The sequence below is a fragment of the Macadamia integrifolia genome, chromosome 4 (assembly GCF_013358625.1).
Source record: "Macadamia integrifolia cultivar HAES 741 chromosome 4, SCU_Mint_v3, whole genome shotgun sequence".
Taxonomy (NCBI): Eukaryota; Viridiplantae; Streptophyta; class Magnoliopsida; order Proteales; family Proteaceae; genus Macadamia; species Macadamia integrifolia.
The window spans coordinates 10,833,904-10,850,377 of NC_056560.1; the positions used below are offsets into that span (position 1 = coordinate 10,833,904).

At 38.9% G+C, this 16,474-nt stretch overlaps 2 protein-coding genes across 2 annotated transcripts; both read left to right on the forward strand.

The window, feature by feature from the left end:
• Window positions 1-455: 455 nt before the first annotated feature.
• On the forward strand, window positions 456-7,324 carry LOC122075211. The gene is made up of 7 exons (XM_042640159.1): window positions 456-1,135; window positions 2,930-3,070; window positions 3,160-3,525; window positions 3,844-4,086; window positions 5,167-5,259; window positions 6,536-6,736; window positions 6,831-7,324. The coding sequence occupies exons 1-7, from the start codon at window positions 794-796 to the stop codon at window positions 7,041-7,043; spliced, it is 1,599 nt and encodes a 532-aa protein (XP_042496093.1). The 5' UTR covers window positions 456-793; the 3' UTR covers window positions 7,044-7,324.
• Window positions 7,325-8,143: 819 nt separating this feature from the next.
• Window positions 8,144-14,542, forward strand: LOC122075952 (alpha-mannosidase 2-like). Its single transcript, XM_042641184.1, has 4 exons — window positions 8,144-9,073; window positions 9,284-9,433; window positions 10,440-10,472; window positions 11,186-14,542. The coding sequence occupies exons 1-4, from the start codon at window positions 8,510-8,512 to the stop codon at window positions 13,925-13,927; spliced, it is 3,489 nt and encodes a 1,162-aa protein (XP_042497118.1). The 5' UTR covers window positions 8,144-8,509; the 3' UTR covers window positions 13,928-14,542.
• Window positions 14,543-16,474: the final 1,932 nt, after the last annotated feature.

The window sequence follows — 16,474 nt, forward strand, 5'->3', positions numbered from 1 at the left end:
CCTGATGAACCCTAATTGGGCTGGGTTTAATCCAATCCAGTCCAACCCAATACTATTGGTTACTTGGTTGTTTGATCTTGATGCATTGCAGAGGCTAAAGACCAAAGTTTTTGTATATGTGTAGATTTTGAAAAATGAAAGACATTTCTCTATAAGTACTCATTAATAATTATTAGTATATTTATATGATTATATACTTAATAAACATGGTTGGATTGGGTTGAGACCCCAACCTAGGCCCAACCCAACTCTGCCTGGGGCCTGAAAATCTCAATCCTAATTCATCTTATGGGCTGATTCAGCCCAAGCCTTATTTAGGTTCAGGACATGCTAGGGTTGGTTCGGGTTGATCGGGCTTTTTTGACATCTCTACATGCTGCTTTTTTTTTCATAGTTTAAAATTTAAATCAATTATTTTCTATTCATTAAAAAAAAAAAAATCACTGTGGACTTTCAGTGCCGGCATATTCGTCGTCCATGTACAGATACCGTAGCCGTTGATGAGCAGCATGAGCTGATCCGTTCCGTATTGAAGGAGATTACACGTAAGCTCTCTCCAACAAGATAACAAGTTAACAACGACACTGCCTTGCATTCTCTGCCGTTTTCTTTCCGTTTCCACCGAAAGTGGGAGAGGATCGTACGCTACAGGATAGGAAGGAATGGATCGATGACATGTTCCTCGTGGTCGCCGACTCGCCGTCCTTCACCTGAAGACTTGAAAGACACTGCAACCATCAGAAGTTAGGGATCATCCGCAACTCCTTCCAGTCACTTGGGTCCAATTGAAGCTATGATGTCATCGGCGACATTATGCCGCCGGCGGACTTTGCATATGTGGGCAGTCTTATGGTTTACAGTATTAGGGTTTGGTTGGAATTTTGGGCATTCATTGAAAGTTCCTTTTAGGGTTAACGATGTCCTTCCAGTTCTGCCTCGCCAGATATTATGGCCTGTGCTTAATAATATTCACAGTGCGGTTGATCTTTTGCCCCTTTTTGTTGGATCGGTTGCTCCCGACAACGGCTCAGTTGAGTGGAAAGGTGCCTGCTTTCAGAGTAATGAAGCTCGGTTCGAGTTCACTGGTGGTGAAAGTGACAAGAAGGAATTGGGTGGTGGGATTCTCTATCTTAAGGTCTCTTCTGCGTCCTTTTATTTTATTTTACTTGGTTTTCCTCTGTTTTTTTCTTCTTATTATTTCATCTATGCCTGGTTTTTAGTGTCAATTAGATCAATTCAAAGAGCCAATCAAAGTAACCATGAGAGATTTTTTTTTTTGATGAAAAAATTCTTTAAATTTGATGTATAGGAAGTTTTAAAATTCGCTGACTATGGGAGTATGGTACAGAATTTGACCGAAAAGTGATCTCTTCATGGATGAACTGGGCGTTTAAGTGGTGGGGATGAATAGAATTTTAATCCACTACCATATCAGTCTTCAGACTATTACCATAGTTACTACTCTTCCTCCCCAATAATTTGCAATTAGTTCATAGTCTTCCTCCCGACAGTCTGCTATTGGAATTCAAATTCTCTAAAAGAAGGAAAAATAAACAAAAGAAAACCCAAGCTCAGATTCTCTAAATTTAGGTACTTACATGGAATTCACAAGTGTGCATTTGGGTCTGTGCTGATTTGTATCACAGCTACCTTAATCAAATGCATGATATTGTGGAACTGTAGAAAAACCAAGTTTCCCATAATTTACTAGAAGCTATACAACTACATTTCAAAAGTGGACTTGCAGTTGTCAAAGATGTTCTTCTTTGTGAGGTTATTCGTTGTCCTTGTCGTAGAAGAATCCCATACCCTGATGTGCTATTTATGCTCCCTATGATCTAAATCTTCACAAAGTGTATGGAGAGAAACAAATTAAATGCTGGATCACACTTAAGAAGGCCAGGATCATTATAGAACTTGACCGGGTGCGAATATAATCAATGGAAAACAATTTTAATGACTCATAAAATACTGATCAGAACAGCCTAACCTTCTGGTCGTGTAAGCAATTTAAGCAGGCCTATCTAGTGATACAAGAATCTTTAAAATGAGGGTAAGGATTCTAAATGTAACCCTACTTGCTTAATAATCAAGCCATAAACAAGAAATGAAATAATATTGCAAGAACTGATTATCAAATCTGATAATTGATCAATTAGGACGCAAATTGAACCTAGATGATCAGAATTCAGATTCAGCAGGTGGATAACCAGATTTAAGAATTCAATATATTGGTCAAACCGTCAGAGAGGAATAGAAAAATATGGAAGAAACCAAGGAAGAAGGAGATGAATCAGAAGAACTAGTTGTGGATAATGATGAGAGATATCACCTGGCTGCAGGGAATAGCCAGAACTTGAAGAAGGAGAAGAATAGACTATCAACCAGGCTTGTCCACCAGTCACACACTTGTAGCATTACACTTTAATATAGATGTCTCAATATTTCTATTAAAAAAGAAAAAGGCTAATCAATGGGGGTGATTTCATCTGTTTTTAGACTCTGTTAAAAGATCTATTGAATTCTCATAATAATTCCTATTCACTCTCCTAAACTGAATAAAATATTCGGACTCAAAACTACCATGCCGTCAGCCTCAAAAGTCCCGTAATATACTGAAACTATATATTTTTAGAACTAAATAAATAAATCTCTAATCAGTACTTGTCGGCCTCATGTAGGACCCACATATATATTTAATTTTTCAGATTACAGTTGTACCCAAATACTTCCTAGAAGACTAAACTACCCCTATATTGTGGCCAGTCCGTCTCTCTCTGTGCTGGTCTACAAGCCTATTACTTATATGGAATTTTTGAAACAATTACACTTCACGTTATACTTGAGTTTTAGTTTGTGTACGTGATGCACCAGTTGTCAATCATTGTAATATGTTCATTGCTTGGCTATTTTTTTCCTTCTTCCACAGACTGGTGAAGCTCACAGCTGGACTTGTATGGACCTTTATGTATTTGCAACACCTTACAGGGTAACATGGGATTATTACTTCTCTGCTCGTGAGCACACACTGAAAATTTCTTCGTGGGAAGAGCCTGCAGAATTGGAATATGTATGGTTGTGTTCTTTATTTGATGAATTCTGCATTATGTTTGATATCTCCATTGTGTAAATGTGACATTCTCGGTGACTACTGATCAGGTGAGGCAGCATGGGATATCTGTATTTCTAATGCCATCAGGAATGTTGGGAACCTTGCTTTCTCTACTTGATGTCTTGCCTCTATTTTCAAATACTGCCTGGGGTCAGAATGCTAACATTGCCTTTTTGAAGAAACACATGGGAGCATCATTTGAAAGATGTTCTAAGCCCTGGCAGGCAACCATTAATCCAGAGGATGTTCATTCTGGTGACTTCTTAGTATTGTCAAAGATTCGTGGGCGATGGGGTGGATTTGAGACATTAGAGAAATGGGTCACAGGTGCATTTGCTGGACATACAGCAGTTTGCTTGAAGGATGAAATGGGAAATTTATGGGTTGGCGAGTCAGGGCATGAGAATGATAAGGTATGCGAATTGTAATCTACAAAAAGCATGTCAAGAAAGCATGTGATAACTTATGGGTTCACCTCAATTTGGCTGCAGGGTCATATTCTTGTGATGCTACTTTTTTTTTTTTGGATATGCCAACTAGTGCTACTTCATTAGTTTTATAAGATTCATTGGCTGGTTTTGTTCTTTTGACCAACATTGTTTAATTGTTAGGGTCTCGTATCTTTCTAAAATAATTATTTTGAGCAATTAATGGTAATGTTTCATTATATCACACACTTGTCAATATATCGATGAATTACAAGTTCATTGCTTTCTTGGTGTCTGACACAGGGAGAGGAAATTATAGTGGTAATTCCATGGGATGAGTGGTGGGAATTAGCACTCAAGGATAGCTCCAATCCACATATAGCCTTGCTTCCCTTGCATCCTGATGTCCGTGCAAAGTTTAATGCTACTGCTGCGTGGGCTTATGCTTGGAGCATGACGGGGAAGCCATATGGTTACCACAACATGATCTTCAGTTGGATTGACACCATTGCTGACAATTATCCACCTCCTCTTGATGCTCACTTGGTATGTGTCGTTGTAAAACTTTGTGTTTTAAGATACTCTTCATCTTACTTTCTTTTATTTTAAAGAAGCTATTCTTCACGTTTTTGCTAGCTTAATTTTAGGCTTTTTCAAGAGACATATGGCATGCGCTTCTATTGCTGCTGGTTTTCGTATGGACTTTTCTTGCAAGTTTTCTTGTTTGATTGGGACTTCATGAGTGAAAAGCTTTTATCTGCGAAGGGACATTGTGAAAGTTATCTACTATGTAATGAATGTGTAAATGGGGTTGGCTGCAAGAGTACTGTTCCACCATATTTCATTAATATAGGGACATACATTCTGTTTACTGAACCAGTCATTGCTGCTTCAGGTTCTCCTCCCTTTGAAGCCTTAAAATTGCACCATTGATTCCTCCCCTCCGTCTTCTCTGGATAAGGATTTGACCATAAACCGTAATTTACTGTAACTGTTTTGAGGCTAGATTTTTGACATCTTTCTCAAGGACATTTTTAGCTGCTTTACACTCAACACGGACAAAAAAATGTTGATTAAGAAGATCATTCTCAAATTTAGTTATACATAAAACAAGTGAAAGAATCTCATTTTTTATTGTTGAATATTTTTGTTGAGTGTGATTCCAAGTACCAGAAGTCAAACGGACTAAAACTTCGTTCGGAAGATTAGGACATTTTTGCTTCAAGATACCACCATATCCAAATCGGATGCATCGGTCTCAACAATTTTGAAACAATCTGGTCATGCTAAGCTTAAACACGGAAGTTTTTTAGTTTTAAGCTTGATTTTGCGGACAGAATTTGTATGTACAGCTGTCCATGGTTCAGGCTACTGTTTAAGTCGATCAAACAGTTGTACATTTACACATTTTAAGAAAATTTTTACCAGATATTGCTTCTATGTACTATTTTAGTAACATGTCTTGTATTTGCATTCTCAAATATGACATCATTCAGGAAGACAAGTGTCACCTTATGGTTGATTGGGTGATGTTCTTCGCTTAAGATTCATAGCAAAATTGTTTTAGCTTGAATGCAGGGAGACCAACTTACTCTGAGCTGGCTTACTGGAACTCTTTTTTTGTAGGTACTTTCTGTTATGTCCATGTGGACTAGAATGCAACCAGACTATGCCGCTAATATGTTTAATGAAGCTCTCAACAAGAGACTTGGAACTGAGGTATATGTTGATTCTTCGTGAATAACATTATATTTGTTTATTTGTGATGTATTTATATGCCAAATTTATCATGCTACTCTCAAATTCTGACAAATTTCCGTCCTAGAGTGCTATGCCACATAGAAAAGTTATGCCCTTTTTGGCCATTCTTGCATTACATTGGTCAGCTCCACATTAAGACCTGAGATGAGTGGCTGGATTTCTGTGTCATGTGAACTGTATAATTACCCTTGCAAAGAACAGCTGGTACAGGTTTACATGGATTTGTCTCTCCTTAATCTTGCAGTAAATATTCAATACTGAGGAGTTTTAGTTTGATACTTGGAAAGGTGGTCCTATAGTGAGAATGTGATGGTTAATTGAAGAAAAATAGACCTTTAAAAAAGATTCGGAAGGAAAACCGATTTATAGGAAACTCTTAAAACAAAAGGGTGAAGGTCAGAATGATTAAAAAAAGAGGGCATACCCATTACCCAGTACACGAGGCTCCCGTCACTGCGGGGTCTGGGGAGGGTCATAATGCTGCACGCAGCCTTCCCCTCACTTCATGGAGAAGCTGGTTCCTGACTCGAACCCGTGACTACTTGGTTCCAATGGAGCTACCTTGCTCAGTTACTGTTGCACCCTCTCAAAGGTCAGAATGATTATGGAGTACAAATTATTATAGCTGTTGGAGATGTCAATTCTAATGCAACAGTATCGGGGGGGGGGGGAATTGTGAAAGGTGGGAATATCGAATCCACTATTCGAACCCCCACCCCCGCCCCCCAAAAAAAAAATTAAAATAAAATAAAAAAAGGAAGAAAAACAAAAACAAAAAAGCCAATTAAGATGAAAGGAGAAAGAATTAATATACACGAAGTGGAAGCTATGGTAAGCCTGATTAAACAGGTATAATTAAGAAGGTAACCATGCTGCACAATTGTTTTGCTGTGTGAAATTCAAGTTCTAGGATTTTGAATTCTTTTCTCTACCCAAAAAAAAAAAAAAAAAAAAAAAAAATTTCCCTATCCATCCTGCTTGACTATCATTTCGGATAGTGCCAAAGGGCAACATTTTCTTGCAGTTTATAAATTAATAGCTTGGTTTTATTTTTTGTTTGACAACATGGTCATAAAGCAAAAATACTTGTGTTGCTGATCATTGCCCTGTACTCGTGCTACTTTGATCATGAATAGAAATCCCCTTGAATTAGTTCTTCACATGCATCTGACAAGTGACAACTTCCCTGAATTATTAGCATTTTTATTCGAACACCTTGACATGTTTGATTCAGGAATTGGACTTGCGTGGCATTCTTGCTGAGACTGAAAAGCGTGGAATGACCTTTGAGGAATTACTTGTCATCCCAGAACAAGATGAGTGGATATACAGTGATGGGAAATCAACAACCTGTGTTGCCTTTATCCTCGAAATGTATAAAGAGGCAGGGATTTTTGGTCCTATTTCCAGCTCTATTCAGGTCACAGAGTTCACTGTAAGTACCAAATGCCTTGTATGTCATGGCTTGTCTCAAGTTGTATGCCTTATTTTTGTTGTTTCATCTGATATGGCTACATTATTGGTTACAGATTCGTGATGCATACATGCTTAATATATTTGAGAATAATCGTACACGCCTGCCAAGCTGGTGTAATGATGAGGATGGTCGACTCCCATTCTGCCAGATTCTCGGAGAGTATCGAATGGAATTGCCTCAGTACAATTCTATTGAACCATACCCCAAAATGAATGAGAACTGCCCTTCCCTACCACCAACTTATGAAAGACCAGTAAGATGTTGATAATCCGAATTTAGCCGAGCTTCTGTTAGATTCCTTGCGGAGCTGTCGGAGAGTCCCCGTACTGATATGCTGTAGATGCCATTTGACAAAATTAGGCGATCTGTAATTGTTCCTCCAAATCATCTATACGTGTACATGTCAATTTTTTTTTTCTTTGAATACAGACACTTCTAAATTAACTGGAATGTTGATATTTTCTTTGTTGAATATGTATATCTTAACGCTATTCTCATATTTCTGTGGGTAATTGTCAGAGAATATATGCTGAATTCTTAATTCAACTTGCAAATTGCAACTAAAAGACAGCAGTTGACCTTTCACTATGAGGTTGCCATCAGCATAAGTTGTTAGTGCCTTCAATTGATATCTCATTGTTGTATCAAATGTGGTGCTCAAGCCATGAATCAACTGATTTTATGTATCAAAGTGGTGCAACAGCGAGGTTATTATAAGGAAAAAAAGAAGAAAAAAAAGATGGTAATCAGTAAGGAAAACTTTACATTGGTAGTCTCAAGTTTTTCTTTTACCTTGATTTTGGATAGAAGTGTTGCAATAGCGAGGTCTTATATATCATGATCAATAAGCGTAGGAAATATAATCGAGTACATACACAAGAGATAAGAGATTAACGTGGTTTATCAATTTCGCCTATGTCTATGGAGTCATACAATCTTCTACTAAGAACAAGAGAAGAGATATAATAAAATCCTTACAATTTAATTCTCAAACCCAAGTTTCCACATCTCCTCACTTTCCTCCCTTTGTCATTCACTTGTTCTTCTCTCTCTCTCTCTCTCAATCTTGGTGGCATTCTTTTCCTAGCTTTCTACTCTCTTACAAGATACAACCCTTTGGTAGACACTTCTCTCCTTGATAGATTGTTTCACCCTCCAGTCACTAATGTCCAATCTAAATTGGACCTTGCATCAGTCTCATCAACCAATCTAGAAATGACATCAACCCTATTAAAATTTGTGAGAAACAAAAGAAAAATCTGAACTTAACTCATACACAGGAAAAGGAAAAAAAATTACATCCATTGGAAGGTTATGATCATTTGTCAGTCTTATCATCAGCTCATAAACTTCTAATTTGCCCGAGTTATACGCAAGTCCCCAGTTTAGATTTCGTGACTTCTGAGTGAAGGCAACCTTAGGATATCATAACCTATTGATAGAGATTGGGTTCATTCCGATAAAAGATTCTTATCCAACGGCCTTTTTTTACAGGGGCTACGCTATCAGCTATGAGCATGGTCACATCTTCTGGAATCTGAAAATTGAAAGATTCCAACCAACGAATATTTCCGGAGGAGGACGAAACGGATCGTCCTCTCAGCGAGTGAGGGACGCTAGCGATTAGCGAAGGTAGTAATAGACTATAGTAACCAGGCTCCTCTGCACATCTGAGACCACCACGACACAGTAGACAGTTGTAAGGTAAGGTAATAGGAGTTGGATCTTTCCATGGCCTTCTCCCCCAGCATCGGAAGCAGCAGACGGGGAGGGTGGGCTCGTTCTCTCCTCCCATTATCGAATTCATCTAAATCGAAACTGCCCAGGAAATCCCGTAAGCGATCATCTCTTCGTGATTTCATCTTCGCCAACTTCTTCATCATTGGCCTCTCGATCTCTGTTATCTTATTCATAGCCATTGTATTTCGTTATGGCACCCCAAAACCTCTCTCTTCTCCTTCCAAACCCAGATACTATCGTCAATCCAAGTTTAGAAAACCAATTCCTCGGAAACCCATCTCGTCGAAGGTTGGAAATGAGGTTGGTTCCGCCGCTGTTGTCGACATCACGACGAAAGATCTCTACGATAAGATCGAGTTCTTGGATGTGAATGGAGGACCCTGGAAACAGGGTTGGAGGGTGACTTATAAGGGAAATGAGTGGGATTCAGAAAAGCTCAAGGTTTTTGTGGTTCCGCATTCGCATAATGATCCTGGGTGGAAGCTCACTGTCGAAGAATATTACGTCCAGCAGACCCGACGTATACTGGATACAATTGTGGACACTCTTTCCAAGGTGATAATCTGTTTCCTTTTAACTTCCGGATTTTGTTGTTTTATGGAAAAAATTGAGGAACGATCTGTAATTATGCTACTATTTTTATTTTGGTTCTGGATTCTAGATACATGGAACGACATTAATTTGGAATTTGCATTTAACTTGTCAAAAAAATTTTTTTTTTTGATGTATAAGTTTTCTAAGGAAATTCTGGGATTGGAATTGTAGGATACCCGCCGGAAATTTATTTGGGAGGAGATGTCATATTTGGAGAGATGGTGGAGAGATTCCTCAGAGGATAAAAGAGAAGCTTTCCTCAATTTAGTCAACAATGGGCAGCTAGAAATTGTTGGAGGTGGCTGGGTGATGAATGATGAGGTAACTGCACGCATGCACGTGTGTTAAATTTTGAACTTCTATATGACCAGCTGCGTCTTTTTTTTTTTTTTTTTTTTTCTTTTTATAAAGATTACATCTTAGGTTCCTTTCATCTTGCTTGCCTCCACCAGCTGATGTAAAATCGGCTGGGATTTTTTCCCCATGTTGCTTTCATAAAATTACTTTTAAGGCATCTTCAAGTTAGACCATTGCATTTGGTTTGCAATGTACATGAGAGCAATCAAATACCTTACACCCCACTTTGTTTTCTATGAAGTCAGAAAATAATTTTAGTGCTGCATTGATAAGAAAGAAAGAATAGTATGAATGCTTGTTTTAGTTAAGATCAATGTCCTATCTCGAAGAATTTAAGGGGAAAAAGAAAAAGAAAAAGAAAAAAAGAAGAAGAAACATAGGGGCCTAATTATGTGGTTGAATCTGCTAGTTACTGCTAACACTGGATTAAGATCATGGGTTTGGTGGTTCAAGACCAGTTTAGTAACTGTCAACTACTGAAGGGGCCAGCTAGTGCAGCTCGTAAAAAGACCTTTGCTTGTTGTCACCAGCTCTTAGGATGGAAACCTGCCTTCACCTTGGGGTTATTGGATGGGGCATTAAAGGTAGGGGGAGAAGTTGTAAGCTGGCCCCACCCCACAAACCCCCAAAGAAAATAAAATGTCAGAAAATGATGTCATGGTGTGCTGATTAATGTGCGATCATTACACATTACCAATGTTCAATACGCAAGTGTCATTTGTGAAGCCATTTGGTGTTATCAGGTTCTCATTTAATTTTTTAAATTGACTGAAAATTATTGCAATATTGCAGATAATGGTACAAGGTTATTTGCCATTTGTTTCAGGGAAAAATATCTTACTGGAACTGCACAGAAATAAAAAGAAGAAGATTTTATTTTTGATTGCTCTTACAATCTTTAGCCAATTATGTATCTAAATTTCTACATATTCAGGAATCACATCTCATCATTTTTTTTTTCTTTTTCCAGGCTAATTCACATTATTATGCGATCATTGAGCAGGTAACCCAAAAGGGCTTTTTTTATGATTCTTTCTGCCTTATATGGTTTCTTGGCTCCTATTTCAGGACTCTCACAGTCTTACTTGGCAATAGGAAGAGCATGTCATTTATTGTATGGCATTAACATATGCTAGGGATTGGTTCAGATATTCTTTCTGAATATTTCGGATTATCATTGGATGATAGGCGAGGCTTAAAGTTTTGGTATTAATAGGAGCTAGTTTTAAGAACATGTTGTTGATATGTCTCTACTAAATTCGGAAATTTAAGATAAGCACGCTATATTACCTAGTGCATGAGACTCCTATCACTTCGGGGTCTAGGGAGGGTCATAATTTAAAGTGAATTTTTCATTAATTTCTGAATAATGCTGCATCTTGGAACATAATGCTGGTTGTGGGACACTTTTCCCTTTTTTTTTTTTTTTTTTTAATGTATTTCTAAGCTTGTATGGTGTCCCACAAGATATAATTGTTTTGAAGGGTTTACTGGATTGTTAATTGTTGGTGTTTAAACCCATGGTTTAAGAAGTTTATCCCTTTATATTTTGTCTTCGGAAAATTGGTACTGCTTCCTGAATTCACGTGCTTTATATCCTTGCAAGTTCTAATTTTAATGTCGGTTTTCTAAACTAGGTGTCTGTACTATTATGTTTCTTTGTTAAACTATTTAAAATTTTCTTAGACTTAGGCCTCATTAAGGTTCCATTATTAGATGACAGAAGGCAATATGTGGTTAAATGACACTATTGGTGCTGTTCCAAAAAATGCTTGGGCCATAGATCCATTTGGTTACTCACCTACCATGGCATATCTGCTCCAGCGTATGGGTTTTGAGAACATGCTTATACAGAGGACCCACTATGAGCTGAAGAAGGAACTTGCTTTGCATAAGAATTTGGAATACATATGGAGACAAAGCTGGGATGTCGAGGAAACTACTGATATTTTCGTCCACATGATGCCTTTCTATTCCTATGATATTCCACACACTTGTGGGCCTGAGCCTGCTGTTTGTTGTCAGTTTGACTTCGCTCGAAGGCGTGGCTTCTCTTATGAGCTCTGCCCATGGGGAGAACATCCAGTTGACATCAACGAGGACAATGTGCATGAGCAAGCACTATTACTGTTGGATCAGTACAGGAAAAAATCAACTTTATTCAGAACTAACACACTTCTTGTTCCTCTTGGGGATGATTTTCGTTATATCAGCATCGATGAAGCAGAAGTTCAGTTTACAAATTACCAGTTGTTGTTTGATTATATCAATTCTAATCCCAGTCTGAATGCTGAAGTGAAGTTTGGTACTCTGGAAGACTATTTCCAAACCCTTCGTGAGGAGGCAGAGAGAATTAATTATACCCTTCCTGGTGAGGTTGGCTCTGGGCTGGTTCCAGGTTTTCCCTCATTATCGGGTGATTTTTTTACATACGCCGATCGCCAACAGGATTACTGGAGTGGCTACTATGTTTCAAGGCCTTTCTTCAAATCTGTTGATCGTGTACTGGAACAGACACTGCGAGCATCGGAAATGATGATTGCATTATTACTAGGATACTGTCAGAGATCGCAATGTGAAAAGTTTCCCACTAGTTTTTCCTACAAGTTGACAGCCGCAAGGAGGAATCTGGCCCTTTTTCAGCATCATGATGGGGTAACTGGCACGGCCAGAGATCATGTAGTAGTCGATTATGGAAAACGGATGCATACATCTCTACAGGACCTACAAATCTTCATGTCTAAAGCTGTCGAAGTGCTACTCGGTATCCGCCATGAAAAATCAGACCAGAATCCATCTCAGTTTGAGCCAGAGCACGTGCGATCAAAGTATGATGTCCAGCCAGTGCGTCGAATAATGAACCCTCCAGAAGGAAGTGCACAGTCAGTGGTCTTCTTTAATCCCTTGGAGCAAACAAGAGTTGAAATCGTGATGGTTATTGTTAACAGGCCTGATGTAATTGTTCTAGACTCAAATTGGTCATGTGTGAAAAGCCAAGTTTCTCCAGAGTGGCAGCACAACAAAGATAAAATTTTCTCTGGGAGGCATCGTCTCTATTGGCAAGCTTCTGTTCCGGCCATGGGGTTGCAGACCTACTACATTGCTAATGGATATGCTGGATGTGAAAAGGCAAAGCCATCTAAACTGAAAATTTTCACATCTTCCAATGAGTTGCCCTGTTCCACTCAATATACTTGCTCAAAATTAGATGGTGACTTTGCAGAAATCAAGAACCGCCATATGACACTTACCTTTGATGCCAAACTTGGTTTGTTGCATCATATGAGCCATAAGGATGCCTCCCAAACACGGGTGGGAGAAGAAATAGGTATGTACACTAGTCCAGATAGTGGTGCCTACCTGTTCAAACCTTATGGTGAGGCTCAGCCAATTGTTCAAGCTGGTGGGCAGATGGTAATATCAGAGGGACCTTTGATGCAGGAATTTTACTCTTATCCAAACACAGAATGGGACCAATCCCCCATCTCCCATAGCACTCGACTTTACAATGGAGAGAACACTATTCAGGAACTTCTTGTGGAGAAGGAATATCATGTTGACCTTTTTGGTGAGGACTTTGATGACAGGGAGTTGATAGTTAGATTCAAGACTGATATTGACAACAGACAGGTTTTCTTTTCTGATTTAAACGGTTTTCAGATGAGTCGGAGGGAGACATATGATAAGATCCCTTTGCAGGGAAATTATTACCCAATGCCTTCGCTTGCATTCATACAGAGTTTAACTGGTCAACGGTTCTCTGTCCATTCTCGGCAATCACTTGGTGTGGCAAGCCTTAAAAGGGGTTGGCTTGAGATAATGCTGGACCGCCGTTTGGTCAGAGATGATGGGCGTGGTCTCGGACAGGGTGTCATTGATAACCGCCCAATGAATGTTCTATTTCACATTCTTAAGGAATCCAATATCTCCTCTACCACAGATCCTGTTTCTTCTCATCTTCCCCTCAATCCCTCACTTCTGTCCCATTGTATTGGGGGCCACCTGAACTACCCAATGCATGCATTCATTGCCAAGAAATCACAGGAAGCATCTGTGCAGCTTCCGCCTAGATCCTTCTCCCCTTTGTCAGCTTCCTTGCCCCATGATTTGCATATTGTGAGTTTCAAGGTTCCACAGCCTTTAAAGGATTCTCAGCAGCTCCAGGGGGGCTCTAGATTTGTTTTAATCATACAGAGACGACAATGGGACTCTGCATACTACTGTCAGAGGGGTTGGGCCCAGTGCTCAATTATCGCTGATAACCCTGTTAATCTATTCCACATGTTTAAAGATCTTGCAGTATTGAATGTGAAAGCAACTTCATTAAATCTCTTACACGATGATACAGAAATGCTGGGGTACATCGAGCAGTTGGGAGATGTTGCACAAGAGGGACATGCCATGGTGTCCCCCATGGAAATACAGGCTTACAAACTCGAGTTGAGGCCTCAGCAATGAGTTTGGAATTCTGATTGACCTGCTCTTATTGGCATTCCTCTGGCTCGGGTTGAATTTGAGCACAGAAATCTTAATTATCTTTATTGGATGGATATTTATATGATCTTCTAATTGGCAGACCCAGAAGCCGATCAGCAGGGATGAACACCAGTTTCCTTTTCCCAAATCCAAATCCAAATCCAGTGGAAGATCAAGAGCAGCAATTGTGTCGAACATTTTCGTGGAATATCTTATCCAGTCGAAGCTGCAGCAGCAGGCTGCGAACAAATAGTGGTAGCTGTGAGACCTTGTTGAAGGATTAGTAGGAGGTTGATGATTGATCCTTAATTCTTGATGCTTGATGAAGTATAGGAAGATTTGCTCAGTTTCAGCACCACAGGAATGTAATCAGTATTGCAATGCAGATATGTCCCACTCTTTTGTTTGGGGAACTGATGACTACGTCGGTCACCCATTCTGTAAGATGGTCTTAATATTGAATCTTGTTTACCCAGGTGCTTATGCTTCATCATCACATCTCATGTAACAGTAGGAAACTAGGAATGCTGTAACGAATATACTCATTTTGGTGCATGGTAAAATAGGATGTGAAAGCGGCATGAATTTTCCTGGACATGTTTTTGACTGTGTTCACCATGGTGCTTGGAATCTGCATGAGAATTCTCTTTACTTTTCTTGGTCATTATACATGAAGCATGCAATTTCTTGAGAAGGATGGTGCATATTGCTTCTTGGGTGGTTTCTTCTGGGTCTTTGGTTTACCGTTAACCTTTATTTGGCTCCAGATTCCCTTGGAAATTCATGACTGCCCTCAGTAAATGTGACCTTTTCAGTGAGGTATGGACACTTAATAGAGAAGCAAAACATTGCTGAGGTTGCAGATTATTGCTTATAATTTCTATTAAAAGAATCAAATAATGATTTTTTGAATTTAAAAGGGCTTGTAAATTAGAATCGTTCATTGGTGAGTACCTCGGTTACTAGGAGTTAAGGGTGCCACTTTAGAACTGGAACCGAAAAACTAGCCATTTAAAACTGAACCAAACTGAAAAATCTGTTCGGTTTTGGTTACTCTCCTCCTGCTGATGGCAATGCTGAAGGTGGGAGAGTCGAGTTTGGCTTATGCTGTTTTGAGTATCTGGTCATTCCAGCAAGTTGTAACTTTCTTAATATAAATGATCTTTTAGCTAAAATCTGCTATCTTTACTGGTAAACCAGAACACGTCCAGGCTCAAAGCACCATATCATTGCTATGCAATCAATAATTCTTTCGCAGTTCAAAAGATCTGGGTATTCAGCAATTCTCTTCCTGCTTTCCTCCTGCTAGGATAAACAAAGGCTGCAACCCTAGGTTGCTACTTACTAGAGACTTAAATGTACCTGAATTCACACCCTAGGTTGTGACTTCAGTTTTGAAGAAACAGACCAAAATGTTGCGAGTTGCAAACCAAGTTTGCCAATTGACCTCAAGGAGTGTGATACTATTTATTTTCTTTCCTGGCTTATAACAGTTCCAGTCCAACAGCAGCGATTTCTACTGGATTGTAAATTTCAAATAATTTGTAACGAGTACTTCAGAGTCTGGACAGCAGCAGTATAGTGGCACAGGGTATTAGTGTATTACCATAGTTAACAGTGAAAAAGTATGCAAGCATAGCATGGGTTCCATGAAGTATGAACTATGAATCACTTAAAATCGTTTCTTCCTGATTTTTAGTAGGTGATTTTCAAGAGGTGAAAGCATGACAAGACAAATGCAAAGAGCTCTCTATAAGCATTTTCACAGGCCATGATCTTGCAGATCCAGTGATTAGAAACTTGGGTTACCATCAATATCCACAATTTTTTCTTTTTTTGAAATAAATTTTTCTGATGAGATTAGTGGGACTAGCCTATCGGCTTTCAACCAAATTACTTCCCCTGTCTTTTTTCTTTTTTAATTATATATATATATATATATATATTTGTTTTGGAGGAGTGTGGGGTGGGGGGTTGGAGTGGATAGGAGTCACTTTTCCATTCTAACAGCTGTAGAGATCTTTACCAAAAGAAAAAAAGCCGTAGAGATCATTTTGTTGAGCACAAACAGTATAGGTCATAAGAAAAAAAGCTGTATAGAGCCATTCCTGAACAGAACCTGAATGCATCAATCATTGGTTAGTAACTTCGAGGAGTAAGAAAGGTAATAAGACAATGTCTGTAAATCTCACAAAGTTGGGAAGCTCCAGCAAAATTCTTCTGCTTAAAGGCAGAAGTTATGAACAGCATAGCTGTCAACATTCAAGGAAACAGAATATGATCAGTCCAGATCAATCCCGATTCCTGCATTTTTTTGAATCACCTTGTTGATGTTTGATCTCCATTTTTGGCCCTTATATCCTTGTTTTAGTCAATAAAATAACAGAAAATTAATGAAACTTGCCTCTTGTTAGCAAAAGCCCTAAGTTTATTGAAAAAAAAAAGCTCAAAAAATCACAGATTTGGGTAAATCCTTGCTTCTTCTTGATTCAAATTTCTAAAGTTCAGGCCGATTTTGGCCCATTCCGA

Excerpts from the sequence above, each read along its gene's own strand:
- LOC122075211 (XM_042640159.1), top strand. The coding sequence starts at position 794 with ATGATGTCATCGGCGACATTATGCCGCCGGCGGACTTTGCATATGTGG. Across the intron at positions 1,136-2,929 it reads GTGGGATTCTCTATCTTAAG|ACTGGTGAAGCTCACAGCTG; the intron begins GTCTCTTCTGCG and ends CTTCTTCCACAG. Across the intron at positions 3,071-3,159 it reads AGCCTGCAGAATTGGAATAT|GTGAGGCAGCATGGGATATC; the intron begins GTATGGTTGTGT and ends ACTACTGATCAG.
- LOC122075952 (XM_042641184.1), top strand. The coding sequence starts at position 8,510 with ATGGCCTTCTCCCCCAGCATCGGAAGCAGCAGACGGGGAGGGTGGGCT. Across the intron at positions 9,074-9,283 it reads TTGTGGACACTCTTTCCAAG|GATACCCGCCGGAAATTTAT; the intron begins GTGATAATCTGT and ends TTGGAATTGTAG. Across the intron at positions 10,473-11,185 it reads ATTATGCGATCATTGAGCAG|ATGACAGAAGGCAATATGTG; the intron begins GTAACCCAAAAG and ends TTCCATTATTAG.